Here is a 16,181-nt window from a genome sequence, read left to right as displayed (position 1 = left end):
ATGGAATTAGCTGCTTCCAGTTGCTGACCTGCTATATTGTAGCTAAATGTTAAGGGACCTTTCTTTCTATGTATTCGCAACACATCACACTTGTCTACATTGAGATTCAATTGCCATTCCCTGCACCATGCGTCAATTGCTGCAGATTCTCCTGCATTTCAGTACAATTTTCCATTGTTACAACCTCTCGATATACCACAGCATCATCTGCAAAAAGCCTCAGTGAACTTCCGATGTCATCCACAAGGTCATTTATGTATTTTGTGAATAGCAACGGTCCTACGACACTCACCTGCGGCACACCTGAAATCACTCTTACTTCGGAAGACTTCTCTCCATTGAGAATGACATGCTGCATTCTGTTATCTAGGAACTCTTCAATCCAATCACACAACTGGTCTGATAGTCCATATGCTCTTACTTCGTTCATTAAACGACTGTGCGGAACTGTATCGAACGCCTTGCGGAAGTCAAGAAACACGGCATCTACCTGTGAACCCGTGTCTATGGCCCTCTGAGTCTCGTGGACGAATAGCGCGAGCTGGGTTTCACATGATCGTCTTTTTTGAAACCCATGCTGATTCCTACAGAGTACATTTCTAGTCTCCAGGAAAGTCATTATACTCTAACATAATACGTGTTCCAAAATTCTACAACTGATAGACGTTAGAGATATAGGTCTATAGTTCTGCACATCTGTTTGATGTCCCTTCTTGAAAACGGGGATGACCTGTGCCCTTTTCCAATCCTTTGGAATGCTACGCTTTTCTATAGACATACGGTACACTGCTGCAAGAAGGGGGGCAAGTTCCTTCGCGTACTCTGTGTAAAATGGAACTGGTATCCCATCAGGTCCAGCGGCCTTTCCACTTTTGAGCGATTTTAATTTTTTCTCTATCCCTCTGTCGTCTATTTCGATATCTACCATTTTGTCATCTGTGCGACAATCTAGAGAAGGAACTACAGTGCAGTCTTCCTCTGTGAAACGGCTTTGGAAAAAGACATTTAGTTTTTCGGCCTTTAGTCTGTCATCCTCTGTTTCAGTACGATTTTGTCACAGAGTGTCTGGACATTTTGTTTCGATCCACCTACCGCTTTGACATAAGACCAAAATTTCTTAGGATTTTCTGCCAAGTCAGTACATAGAACTTTACTTTCGAATTCATTGAACACCTCTCGCATAGCCCTCCTCACACTACATTTTGCATCGCGTAATTTTTGTTTGTCTGCAAGGCTTTGGCTATGTTTGTTTGCTGTGAAGTTCCCTTTGCTTCCACAGCAATTTTCTAACTCGGTTGTTGTACCATGGTGGCTCTTTTCCATCTCTTACAATCTTGCTTGGCACATACTCATCTAACACATATTGTACGATGGTTTTGAACTTTGTCCACTGATCCTCAACACTATCTGTACTTCAGGCAAAACTTTTGTGTTGAGCCATCAGGTACTCTGAAATCTGCTTTTTGTCACTTTTGCTAAACAGAAAAATCTTCCTACCCTTTTTAATATTTCTATTTACGGCTGAAATCGTCGAAGCAGTAACTGCTTTATGATCGCTGATTCCCTGTTCTGCGTTAACTGTTTCAAACAGTTCGGGTCTGTTTGTCACCGGAAGGTCTAATATGTTATCGCCACGAGTCGGTTCTCTGTTTAACTGCTCAAGGTAGTTTCCAGATAAAGCACTTAAAAAAATTTCACTGGATTCTTTGTCCATGCCACCCGTTATGAACGTTTGAGTCTCCCAGCCTGTATCCGGCAAATTAAAATCTCCACCCAGAACTATAATATGGTGGGGAAATCTATTCGAAATATTTTCCAAATTATCCTTCAGGTGCTCAGACACAACAGCTGCTGAGCCAGGGGGCCTATAGCGACATCCAATTACCATGTCTGAGCCTGCTTTAACCCAAATTATTTCACATTTCAGATCTCCGTCAATTTCCTTCAACACTATTGCACTTCTTATCGCTATAAACATGCCTCCCCCTTCACTGTCCAGCCTGTCTGTGTAGTATACATTCCAATCTGAGTTTAGAATTTCATTACTGTTTACATCTGGTTTCAGCCAACTTTCTGTCCCTAGTGCTATGTGGGCATTGTGACCGTTTATTAATGAGAGCAGTTCTGGGACCTTTCTATAAACGCTGCTGCAGTTTACTATTCGCAGATTAATATTGTTATTCCCTGTTGCATTTTGCCTACTTCTACCTTGCCGCGTCTCGGGAGGTGTCTTGTCAGGCCTAGGAAGAGAATTCTCTAACCTAAAAAGCCACATGTGCACTCCACACGTACTCCGCTACCCTTGTAGCCGCTTCCTGCATGTAGTGCACGCCTGACCTATTCAGGGGGACCCTACATTTCTCCACCCGATAGCGGAGGTCGAGAAATTTGCACCCCAGATGTCTGCAGAATCATCTGAGCCTCTGGTTTAAGCCTTCCACTCGGCTCCAAACCAGAGGACCGCGATCGGTTCTGGGAATGATACTACAAATAGTTAGCTCAGATTCCACCCCGCGAGCGAGGCTTTCCACCTTCACCACCTTCACCAACTCCACCAGCCACCTGTATGAACTGAGGATGACCTCTGAACCCAGACGGCAGGAGTCATTGGTGCCGACATGAGCAACAATTTGCAGTCGGGTGCACCCAGTGCTCTCTATCGCCGCCGGCAGGGCCTCCTCCACATCTTGGATGAGACCCCCCGGCAAGCAGATAGTGAACACTGGCCTTCTTCCCCGACCTTTCCGCTATTTCCCTAAGGGGCTCCATCACCTGCCTAACATTGGAGCTCCCAATCACTAATAAACCCCTCCCCCCGTGTGCCTTTTCGGGCCTTGCTGAAGGAGCGGCCCCATGTCCACTCACAGGCAGAGCGGTCGATGCCACACAGCCAGCCTCCACATTGACCCTCCGCCTCTTGCGCCGTGAACGCCGCTGACCCCACCACTCCCCTTGGGGAGAGGGTGGCCCAACTGCGCCCGGTACCCGCGAAGATGTCTCGACAGCAGGGACAGTGAGTGAAGCATGTAACACCTGGGGTGTACCAAGCGACGCACCAGACTCCCCACTGCCGCTACACTCAGAGGCAGCAGCAGCCTGAAGACGGCTGTCCGCGGCCATCAACACGTTCAGCTGTTCGCAAATAGTTGCCAGCTCCTCCTGCATCCGTACACAGCAGTCACACATCCTGTCCATCCTAAGAAATCAATTTATTGTAGAGAGTTAATCAACTTTTAACTAGACTGCTAATTCACTAAAGGCGGCTGATAGTTGACTAAACTGTGGTTACTAGACACTTCTTGTAGAAAACAATGAAAATAGCACTACCTGTCTCTGGACTGTATTCAAAACAAACTTTAGCACTACTGGCACTGTGGCTGACTAAAGGGACTCTCTCTGACTGTATTAAAAACAAACACAGAATCTATGGAACACTATTATTAGCACTCGACAATTATGTTGTTGTTGTGGTCTTCAGTCCTGAGACTGGTTTGATGCAGCTCTCCATGCTACTCTATCCTGTGCAAGCTTCATCATCTCCCAGTACCTAATGCAGCCTACATCCTTCTGAATCTGCTTAGTGTATTCATCTCTTGGTCTCCCCCTACGATTTTTACCCTCCATGCTGCCCTCCAATACTAAATTGGTGATCCCTTGATGCCTCAGAACATGTCCTACCAACCGATCCCTTCTTCTGGTCAAGTTGTGCCACAAACTTCTCTTCTCCCCAATCCTATTCAATACTTCCTCATTAGTTATGTGATCTACCCATCTAATCTTCAGCATTCTTCTGTAGCACCACATTTCGAAAGCTTCTATTCTCTTCTTGTCTAAACTATTTATCGTCCATGTTTCACTTCCATACATGGCTTAACACATTTCGTAATTCCCTTGCTGACGGAGACTGGTTTGGCCATTGTAGTGTCGATGGACATTACACATCAAGTAATGATCTGCCAGCCAAAATAATATTTGATAGATTTTTTAATGCATTCTTGACCCAATTTAACCATAGTATTCCCATAAAGAAAATCAAAATAATGGACAGCAGCCACAAATCCAGATCTCAAAACAGACAAAATATATGGTACACTAAACAGCTGACAGATATAAAGAAACAAGTTTTGTTACTGTACAACATATACAATAGTATGAAGTCTGACTGTGCCAAATCAGCCTATGTGGAATGCAGGAATGAATACAAAAAAGCCATCCTGCAAGCCAAAAAAACCTACAATGCCAACAGCATACATAATTCCACCAATAAATGCAAAACTGCTTGGAAAGTAATTAACGGTGCTGCCAGAGATGCTAAAAAAGACAAAATTAATATCCCACCACAAACACTCAATGAGTTTTTTAGTAATTCAGTGAAAGAAATAGGAGACACAATTATCAAACCAGACATTAGTCCATCAGAGTTACTCTCCCAAAATTGGGGTAGATAGTCACTAAATACAAGCATGGTAACCTTCTCCGAAGTATCGCCTAGATATGTACGAGGGGTCATAAAACAACTGAAATCATCTGATAGCTTAGATATATATGGCATATCATCCAACCTGCTAAAAAAAGTGTGTGACTGCATTCTCTACCCCTTAACCCATTGCATAAACAAGTGCTTACTTGAGGGATATTTTCCTGATGAGTTAAAACTGTCTAGGATCGTCCCAGTATACAAAAAGGGAGATAAAGACTCTCCATCTAGCTACAGGCCTATTTCAATAGTACCCACATTCTCCAAGGTAATAGAATGCATCATGTACCAACAATTATCATCTCACTTTGAGAATCTAGGAATAATTAATGCTACACAATACGGGTTTAGGAAGAATCTGTCGACCATTGATGCAATCAACACGGTAGTCAGTTACATCCTCAAAGTTTTTGAGAACAAAGGCTTTGCTCAGGTCTCATTCTGTGACCTAAGCAAGGCCTTCGACTGTGTTGAGCACATGCCACTACTAGAGAAACTAGAATTCTACGGCATCAAAGAAAACAGTCTCGGACTATTAAAAGCTTATCTCAACAACCGTAAACAGGTAGTTTGTGTTGGTAAGGAAATGTCAAACATAGAAAATGTTAAAGTAGGTGTGCCTCAGGGATCTGTACTGGGGCCCTTCCTGTTTCTGATAATGATCAATGACCTCCCCTCGTTTATTAGATCCACCACTGTATTGTATGCAGATGATACGACTTTTCTCCATAGCAGTAACAGTCTTAATGATCTTAAAACCTGTGCTGAAAATACACTCACTCATGCAGCATATTGGTTCAGAGCAAATAGTTTCCTGCTAAATGAAAATAAAACTCAGCAGATAATCTTCACTCTAAGAGACAAGCCACTATCTGATGACCCTAGTTCTGTTAAATTCCTGGGAGTTTATGTAGACGAAAAGTTATCCTGGGGCCAACATGTAAACTATATTAGTAGTAAACTATCTAGAGTAATTTATTTATTAAGACAACTGAGAAATTGTTTACCTGAAACATACATCAGATCATCTTATTTTGCATTTTTCCAGAGTATAATATCCTATGGCATTATCTTGTGGGGTAACTGTAGTCATATACATGACATCCTATTATTGCAGAAGAAAGCCATTAGGATAATTACAAATTCTTCACATAAGGCTCACTGCAAACCCTTATTTACTAAACAAAAAATTGACTGTAATAAACCTCTATATATACATTGTCTTAATCTTTACGAAGAAGAACCTACAAGATGTGAAACGTAGAGAAAATGTACATTGTTACAACACAAGAAGCATCAAACACATATACACGCCTTACCACAGACTATCAAAATCAATAAATAGCTATGAAGTCACAAGGCACAAGCTATTTAATAAGCTGCCACATGCCATACAGGATCTTCCTGAACATACATTCAAAGAAAGACTGCATGAATGGTTTATTGCCCACCCGTTCTATGATATCAATGAATTCTTCAACTGTAAAATGCAGTAATCCAACAGATGACCCACTGTACATTTATTGTAATATAAGCTAAAATATTTCAGTAGTCAATACCTTATCACACTGTATTATAAATTGTAACTTCATTTGACGTTATCAATTGCTGTAATGGCCTAAAGACAATAAAATCTTTATTATTATTATTATTATTATTATTATTATTACAAATACTTTCAGAAACGACTTCCTGACACTTAAATCTATACTCGATGTAAACAAATTTCTGTTCTTCAGAAACGCTTTCCTTTCCATTGCCAGTCTACATTTTATATCCTCTCTACTTCGACCATCATCAGTTATTTTGCTCCCCAAATAGCAAAAGTCCTTTACTACTTTAAGTGTCTCATTTCCTAATCTAATTCCCTCAGCATCACACGACTTAATTCGACTACATTCCATTATACTCATTTTGCTTTTGTTGATGTTCATCTTATATCCTCCTTTCAAGACACTATCCATTCCGTTCAACTGCTCTTCCAAGTCCTTTGCTGTCTCTGACAGAATTACAATGTCATCGGCGAACATCAAAGTTTTTATTTCTCCTCCATGGATTTTAATACCTACTCCGAATTTTTCTTTTGTTTCCTTCATTGCTTGCTCAATATACAGATTGAACAGCATCGGGGAGAGGCTACAACCCTGTCTCACTCCCTTCCCAACCACTGCTTCCCTTTCCTGTCCCTCGACTCTTATAACTGCCACCTGGTTTCTGTACAAATTGTAAATAGCCTTTCGCTCCCTGTATTTTACCCCTGACACCTTTAGAATTTTAAAGAGAGTATTCCAGTCAACATTGTCAAAAGCTTTCTCTAAGTCTACAAATGCTAGAAATGTAGGTTTGCCTTTCCTTAATCTTTCTTCTAAGATAAGTCGTAGGGTCAGTATTGCCTCACGTTTTCCAGTATTTCTACGGAATCCAAACTGATCTTCCCCGAGGTTGGCTTCTACTAGTTTTTCCATTCGTCTGTAAAGAATTCGTGTTAGTATTTTCCAGCTGTGGCTCATTAAACTTTCTTTGGGATTGGAATTATTATATTCTTCTTGAAGTCTGAGGGTATTTCGCCTGTTTCATACGTCTTGCTCACCAGATGGTAGACAATTAAAGCTTCCTACAGAAGAATGCTGAAGATTAGATGGGTTGATCACATAACTAATGAGGAAGTATTGAATAGGATTGGGGAGAAGAGAAGTTTGTGGCACAACTTGACCAGAAGAAGGGATCGGTTGGTAGGACATGTTCTGAGGCATCAAGGGATCACCAATTTAGTATTGGAGGGCAGCGTGGAGGGTAAAAATCGTAGAGGGAGACCAAGAGATGAATACACTAAGCAGATTCAGAAGGATGTAGGTTGCAGTAGGTACTGGGAGATGAAAAAGCTTGCACAGGATAGAGTAGCATGGAGAGCTGCATCAAACCAGTCTCAGGACTGAAGACCACAACAACAACAACAAAAGCAAAACCACATGGAAGAAGAAGTGACAAGTAAGAAATATACAGTTAATACTTAAATTGACATAGCTCGCTGCACAGCAGACGTGACGCAGACGGCAGTTACAGAATAACTCTGCACATGACTTCAATAGCCAAAGCTTCATGCCGAAATGTAAGACCACCCCTATATCCTCTACTAAATAATGTAAAAATGTTGTCAGAAGTAATAGTTTAATCTGTGAATATAAGAGGACGCTGTAGTTTTCAAATAACAGATTTGGTACAAAATCATATCTTATAATTGGATAAATTTGGTAATATACTGTACTAATGTTACATATCTAATGACATCTACAGTTATTATAATATTACTCATGAAAACACACATTGGAAGAGGGTTAAACACTTCACACTCATAGAACATACAGGGTGATTTTTTTTCCGCTGTGTACAAACTCTAGGTATTGATTGATAAGAGGATATGGAACAAAAAAGGTCAAATGAATGTATGTCCAGAAATGAATGGTTTCCATGGTAGAGAACATTTATTCAGTCATACTTTCTTACAGAGACTGCGGTCTAATAAGTACTGTACCATGCAACCAGTCACAGTATCATAGTTTCCTTCTAGAGGATGGTACTGTTCCTCATACGCCATGCCCTTGTGCCCTCTCCTGCCATATTCATTGGTAATGTTACGTCTGATTCACCTTTCTTGCTGACTCAACTTGTAGTGGATGTGATAAAGCGTTGTACACAATGGTTCGACATTCGAATTAAGAGACTGCCAACATGGCGTTTGTTTATGGAAAGGCAAATGATAATGGACAGTGGGCAGCAAAGGTCAAAGGTTGTAACACACACACACACACACACACACACACACACACACCACAGAATTCAATGTTTGCAACAGTGTTTTGTCGCTTGTCTGAGACTGGGTTGTTTCAGGAAATCATGAGGAATATACCCATAACATTTGGACACCAGACTTTGTGGAAAATGTGATTAACACTGTGGAAGGCGACTGCCGTGTCAGTTCCAGGCAGTTGTCCCGCCAGTATGGGGCAAGCCAGACAACCATGTGGAACATTTTCCGTGACAGTTGTTTCTACACTTATCACTTACAGCGTGTGCAGGGCCCATTATTAGTGGCCGACTTTCCATATCGGGAGCAGTTTTGTCACTGGTTTTTTCACCAGGCAACCACGATTGTGGGATTTGTCATGCATCCTGTTCACAGATAAGGCCACCTTTACGCAGAGTGGTATGTTCAACTTTCATAATCCATCTGTGGGATAGTATGCAGAACCCCCGTTATATGGTGACAGTGAATCATCAGCATCGGTGTAGCCAGAATGTATGGGTCGTGATAATTGGTGACCATATTTTTGGGCCAGTCTTGCTTCCATGTCACCTAATAGGCCGGAACTATTGGCATTTCTTGTGGGTGACTTTGCCTCCCTTGCAGGAAGAACTGCCATTGATGATTCGAAGGGTTGTGTGGCTGCTATATGGTGGTGCTCCAGCCCACTTTGCCATTAACATTCGGACGCATCTTAATCATGTCTTCTCTGGTAGACAGATCGGACAAGGGGATCCAGTTGCATGGCCTGTTCATTCACCAGATTTCAACCCATGTAATTTCTGGTTTTGGCGCCATCTCAAAAGTATCAAGTATGCAGAGCCCATTCCAGATGTAGAGACAGTGGGACAGCATATTCATGTTGCATTTGACAATGTTCGGATGGAGCATGGCTGATGTGAACATGAGAGACAGAACATGCTATGGCACGTACATGCATGTGCTGAAGCACAAGGAAACCATTTTCAACTCGTACTCTAATGTGGTTGCATGGTACAGCACACATTAGACCACTGTACGATTCAATAAATGGTCTCCAGCATGGAAACCTTGCATTTCCAGTCATAAGTTCATGAGACCTTTTTTGTTCCATGTAATCTCATTTATCAGCCCCTAGAATTTGTGCATGGTGGAAAAAAAATCGCCCTGTATAATCATTTCACAATCTTCTTGTCAACATGATTACTTTTATCATGTTGGTACATGACTACTGATGCTGAGCCACACACAACAGTAGTAGAAACGTCCTTTTGTAAAAAAATATTCTTGTAATACATTTCTGAACACGCTCTTAAAAAAAGTTACATTGTAGTTTTTTGGATAGAGTGCACATGGAATTCTGTGATCATTTTCAGTTTATTTCACTCCTTTCCTATCTATATGTCTTGGAATTATTATTTTAAAATTTCCTAAAAGGTTTCTACACAGTATCAGGGATGGGAAGATGAGGCAGCAGCTTGACCACCAAGCAATTCTCAAGTGTTACATTCTTAGTGTAGCTCATGCGTACGGAATCGCACCGCTGCAATTATTTGTTGACATCACAGTCACTTAATATGAATATGTCACTATGCTGATTTAGCTATAGGAGCTTTATGATTGGCTGTTGTTGACTGACTTAACTTTTTATGCTACATTGTGTCCCCTTTAGACATAAAATTTTATGCCTGCAAGCTTTTTCTTGTATGTATTACAAAATGACTACTTACCTCCATCCAAACTTTACCATCAGTTGGCATAAATAGAGTATTGTGATGCTACTTAAATTGAGTAACTCTAATAACACCATGAGCACACTAAAACGAGAGCTGTTACTTTGACAATTTTTAATTGAGGCTGAAGACTATTTGTTACAATATTTGCACTATAGCTTCAGAATATTGCAAACAGAAAAAGAAAAAAAAAAAAAAAAAAAAAGTGAAGATGAATCATCACATAAAATAGCACAAGGTATTGAGTAATGAAATATCTTCATTTGTTAATACAGATTCAAAGTACTTTACTGATTCAATTAAGGCAAAATAGTGTGTTTAAATATTTTTTAAAACAAGGCTTACTTCTCGAGAGGAATTGTGATTTGAATTTTGTGTCTCACTTCTCATAAGGGACCAAGCAGCAGCATGATCGTCATGATCTTGAGGGAGTTCTTACATACATTCAAAAATTCAGTTGCTAAAATCTATACCAATAATAAAACTGTAAAACTGTTGTGCCTGTTTGTTTGAACACACTAAGCTCCTAAAGTATATGTTTTTCCCAGACTTCTGAACTACGTCTCCCCCCTCCCCCTTTCAGAAAAGTATCTTTAGTGACAAGTTGAGTAACACCTTCTCTTGTTGCCATTTAGATCTGCCTCTTTTCATGAAACATTGCAGATTTTAAAAAGATTAACTGGACTTTCTATTGCGACAAAATCGTACAAACTGTATTATTAAACTAGCACCTGAGAGCAACACAGCTCAGTAGTTTGTGAAAAAGCTCATCCTCAGTATAAAATAAACATTTAGCTTATTCAGTTATCTTATTGCAAAACCCACAGCAATTATAATTTCACCACTAATGATGGTCTTCAAAGAAGTATAATGCTCAATTGAAGAAAGAAAAAAAAAGAAAGAAAAAGAAGAAAGAAAAAAAACTGTAGTTCCTTGCGTATCACGGTAGATGAGAAAGTTTCACGTATTAATAGTATGGTAAAATACTCTCTTTATGTGTCTCAAACTGTTACTGACAAAAGGGGGGACATTACAAATATTTCATTCTGGGTGTATTACTTATGCTCATGAACAGAAGTGAGTGTCCTATATACTATCCATTTACTTCAGATTGGAGATAGATATACATGTCCTCACAAGTTTATAGAAAACTTCAGTACATTAGATACATTTCATACACAGATGTGAATGACCCAACAGGCACCAAACTCGCAGTGACCTTTATTTTTCATTGCAAACTATTGGAATTTAATGCAGTGGGTTACTTAATTTGAAAATCTCAAAGTAACTATGATCAGTAAAAAATAAGCAGTTCATGAGACTGACAAATGGGGCTATGAGATGTGAGAAAATAAAATATTTTTACTAAACAATTTGTTGAAATCGTTTGAGAAAGACTGAAGAGTAAGTGGCAGTTCGTGAAATCCTGTTTTGTCTGACAATTTAAGCAGCATTCTCTAGGAGATCCTGGCTTTTGGGCTATGACATCAGATGCCAAGAGGGTTCCTGCTTGGCCAATACACAGTTAGGATTCAGTGAAGCTTACAAGGGAAATAGCACCACGGCTATCGTGGAAAACGTCAGAAACTTCCTACAGGGAAGCAGGCTAGCACTCAATGGAGCTTGCTTGGAAGTTGTCACCCAAGCCAGTGAGTAAGATTACAGTGAATCTTACTCTGTGCAAGCTGAGATTTACAGTTTTGTGTAATGACTGGACAAGTGTAGCAGAGATTTTAAAATTTTGTAAAGCAACAGGATTATTCCGTAAATTATTATGTCATAGTTAAAAATCTATCATCAGAGTAGCCGGCTCTCTTCCCATTTCTTATTTGTAGTCCACCAGCCACAACTTAAGTCTTTTATACTACTATTGGATCTACTATTGCAAATACTTTCATCTTAAGCTTAATGTTCTAATGAATGGATAAGAAAGGTTTTAGAACTTTTTAAGCTCTATCTTCCACAATGGTTTTAGCAACTAATAATGCAGCTGTTGGGCACCCCAAACATCAGGTACTTGTGACTAATTGTAATGTATTGTGTTTACAAAGTAATTGTAATTAAAATTCGGCACTTCATGGTGTATAGCAGCAGCTTGATAGCAGTATCATTTATACACATGACAGGCATCACACATCATGAAATTTTGAAGATCTGTTGTTTCGAAAATGTTTCATACATTGTGCAGTTTGTATCGTACCATGTTCCAACTTGTAAATATGTATCATATCGAATTTAACAGTAGGAATCTAAGACAATATTATTTGTGTTCTTGGAAACATGCAAGTGAACAATTTTTGTGCCCCCGGTAGCTGGTGGTCAGCGCGACAGACTGTCAATCCAAAGGGCCCGGGTTCGATTCCCGGCTGGGTCGGAGATTTTCTCCGCTCAGGGAGTGGGTGTTGTGTTGTCCTAATCATCATCATTTCATCCCCATCGACGCGCAAGTCGCCGAAGTGGCGTCAAATCGAAAGACTTGCACCAGGCGAATGGTCTACCCGACGGGAGGCCCTCATCACACTACATTTCATTTCATTTCTGTGCTGTGTTGAGACATTGCCGTGATGAGACATTGAATGCTTTACCCTGTTCTTGGCACCAGTTCACAGTGATTATCTATGATGTCTCTTCTGTTAATGGTATCCCTTCTGCATTGTAAATGATATCAAATGATACTTAGTTTCTCCAGGTTTGATTCCACAAAGTCAGCATTATTTCTGTTGAGACAGGATATTTGTATTTATTTAAACAACTATTGACTAATTTCTGTGATACAGCAGTTTACAAGAGGACAAATAAGATACACACATCAAACACGGACATATAATTTTCATATGTATCACACAAGCAATAGACACGTAATTATGAATGAGAACATATACTGTGCTTAGTTTTTCAGGACTTATGCTTAAAACTTTACCACTTGTGTGATAACAACTGTATTATGAATAATGTAGGTTGCTACTCACAATAAAGATGTTTTGCGTTGCAGACAGGCACAACAAAAGACAGTTACACATTAGCTTTCAGCCAAAGCCATCTTCAAAAAAGCAAACGCACACGCATTTATTCATTCATTCATTCAAGCAAGCACACCTCACACATACATGACTGCCATCTCTGGCAGCTCGGTCCGATCAGTGTGGATGTGGTTTCTATGTTGTTTTCCATACTCACTTAGGTAACTATCGGGCGATAGTCTGATTCCCAGGTTCTGCCTCAGTTACATCATACACACACACTCTGAAAAATGATGTCACATCTTACAATGAAATCTACATTAGACGCAGGCAGATGGTGTTCATGGATGCTTTTGGAATGGCAACCATCTCATAATAATAGCCTATAGACGTGTGAGAAATTAGAAATGCACCATACCAGGTCTGAGCTGGCATTGGCTGAATTGGATGTAGGGCTCTGGCCTCTTTGTGTGTGTGTGTGTGTGTGTGTGTGTGTGTGTGTGTGTGTGTGTGTGTGTGTGTGTGGAGATGGGTGAATGGGTTGGTGGGTGGGCAGATGATACCTAGTGATATTGGATGCTCTAGTTGTTGTTTGGTTGGCACATGATTGATATTAATGGACTTCAAAATTATTACATAGCCTAGATTTCCAGTAGTAGTTCAAATAAACACACACACAAAGTTTTTGTGGAAGTAATTTCAGTTTACAAAAAATATTTCTCTCTGCAGCTGATGATTTATAAAGTATTCCATTTGTTGATACAGGTCACTGGAGCTACATACACACAATCCGAAAGCCAAAGATTCGTGACCAGATTGTGGAAGTGAGAACTCAGCTCACTCACAGAGACTATATAAATATGTTGGCCCAAAAAGATGACTCACATTTCACAATTTTCAAGAAAAGGAGATGTTTCCTTGTTAATAACCAATATTTCCAGCTGGATATTTACAAAGAGCCATGTCATCCAAGGTTTGCACATGTCATCATATTTTCAGTAGCGTCTAATTTACCAATAATTTAATATTTCCTTGCCTATAATTGTTTTCACATTAATGGGCTAAGTTGACTTCAGTGTAGAAAAATATTGGCTGGCCTGTTGCCACACTTGTTAGTTTTCGTGTAACATACTGTGCAATTGAATATAATAGAGGGAAACATTCCACGTGGGAAAAATATATCTAAAAACAAATATGATGAGACTTACCAAACAAAAGCGCTGGCAGGTCGATAGACACACAAACAAACACAAACATACACACAAAATTCAAGCTTTCGCAACAAACGGTTGCTTCATCAGGAAAGAGGGAAGGAGAGGGAAAGACGAAAGGATGTGGGTTTTAAGGGAGAGGGTAAGGAGTCATTCCAATCCCGGGAGCGGAAAGACTTACCTTGGGAGGAAAGGACAGGTATATACTCGCATACACACACATATCCATCCGCACATACACAGACACAAGCAGACATTTGTAAAGGCAAAGAGCTTGGGCAGAGATGTCAGTCGAGGCGAAAGTAAAGAGGCAAAGATCTTGTTGAAAGACAGGTGAGGTATGAGTGGCGGCAACTTGAAATTAGCGGAGGTTGAGGCCTGGCAGATAACGAGAAGAGAGGATATACTGAAGGGCAAGTTCCCATCTCCGGAGTTCTGATAGGTTGGTGTTGGTGGGAAGTATCCAGATAACCCGGACGGTGTAACACTGTGCCAAGATGTGCTGGCCGTGCACCAAGGCATGTTTAGCCACAGGGTGATCCTCATTACCAACAAACACTGTCTGCCTGTGTCCATTCATGCGAATGGACAGTTTGTTGCTGGTCATTCCCACATAGAAAGCTTCACAGTGTAGGCAGGTCAGTTGGTAAATCACGTGGGTGCTTTCACACGTGGCTCTGCCTTTGATCGTGTACACCTTCTGGGTTACAGGACTGGAGTAGGTGGTGGTGGGAGGGTGCATGGGACAAGTTTTACACCGGGGGCGGTTACAAGGGTAGGAGCCAGAGGGTAGGGAAGGTGGTTTGGGGATTTCATAGGGATGAACTAAGAGGTTACGAAGGTTAGGTAGACGGCGGAAAGACACTCTTGGTGGAGTGGGGAGGATTTCATGAAGGATGGATCTCATTTCAGGGCAGGATTTGAGGAAGTCGTATCCCTGCTGGACAGCCACATTCAGAGTCTGATCCAGTCCCAGAAAGCATCCTGTCACAAGTGGGGCACTTTTGGGGTTCTTCTGTGGGAGGTTCTGGGTTTGAAGGGATGAGGAAGTGGTTCTGGTTATTTGCTTCTGTACCAGGTCGGGAGGGTAGTTGCGGGATGCGAAAGCTGTTTTCAGGTTGTTGGTGTAATGGTTCAGGGATTCCGGACTGGAGCAGATTCGTTTTCCACGAAGACCTAGGCTGTAGGGAAGGGACCGTTTGATGTGGAATGGGTGGCAGCTGTCATAATGGAGGTACTGTTGCTTGTTGGTGGGTTTGATGTGGACAGACGTGTGAAGCTGGCCATTGGACAGATGGAGGTCAATGTCAAGGAAAGTGGCATGGGATTTAGAGTAGGACCAGGTGAATCTGATGGAACCAAAGGAGTTGAGGTTGGAGAGGAAATTCTGGAGTTGTTCTTCACTGTGAGTCCATATCATGAAGATGTCATCAATAAATCTGTACCAAACTTTGGGTTTGCAGGCCTGGGTAACCAAGAAGGCTTCCTCTAAGCAACCCACAAATAGGTTGGCGTACGAGGTGGCCATCCTGGTACCCATGGCTGTTCCCTTTAATTGTTGGTATGTCTGGGCCTCAAAAGTGAAGAAGTTGTGGGTCAGGATGAAGCTGGCTAAGGTAATGAGGAAAGAGGTTTTAGGTAGGGTACAGATTTATTGATGACATCTTCATGATCTGGACTCACAGTGAAGAACAACTCCAGAATTTCCTCTCCAACCTCAACTCCTTTGGTTCCATCAGATTCACCTGGTCCTACTCGAAATCCCATGCCACTTTCCTTGACGTTGACCTCCATCTGTCCAATGGCCATCAAACCCACCAACGAGCAACAGTACCTCCATTATGACAGCTGCCACCCATTCCACATCAAACGGTCCATTCCCTACAGCCTAGGTCTTCGTGGCAAATGAACCTGCTCCAGTCCGGAATCCCTGAACCATTACACCAACAATTTGAAAACAGCTTTCGCATCCCGCAACTACCCTCCCGACCTGGTACAGAAGCAAATAACCAGAGCCAC

At 41.1% G+C, this 16,181-nt stretch overlaps 1 protein-coding gene across 2 annotated transcripts in view; it reads left to right on the top strand.

Moving 5' to 3' along the window:
• LOC124717044 (TRPL translocation defect protein 14) overlaps positions 1 to 16,181 on the top strand; it is a 166,747-nt gene that overhangs the window by 130,138 nt on the left and 20,428 nt on the right. For both annotated transcript variants that reach the window (XM_047243710.1, XM_047243720.1), the window contains one exon: positions 13,717 to 13,924. In XM_047243710.1, the coding sequence (XP_047099666.1) occupies positions 13,717 to 13,924 (208 nt within the window). The remainder of the gene's footprint in view (positions 1 to 13,716; positions 13,925 to 16,181) is intronic.

This window comes from Schistocerca piceifrons, chromosome 1, assembly GCF_021461385.2.
Source record: "Schistocerca piceifrons isolate TAMUIC-IGC-003096 chromosome 1, iqSchPice1.1, whole genome shotgun sequence".
Taxonomy (NCBI): domain Eukaryota; kingdom Metazoa; phylum Arthropoda; class Insecta; order Orthoptera; family Acrididae; genus Schistocerca; species Schistocerca piceifrons.
The sequence above is the reverse complement of the archived record's forward strand: the minus strand, read 5'-3'. Positions and strand labels throughout refer to the sequence as shown.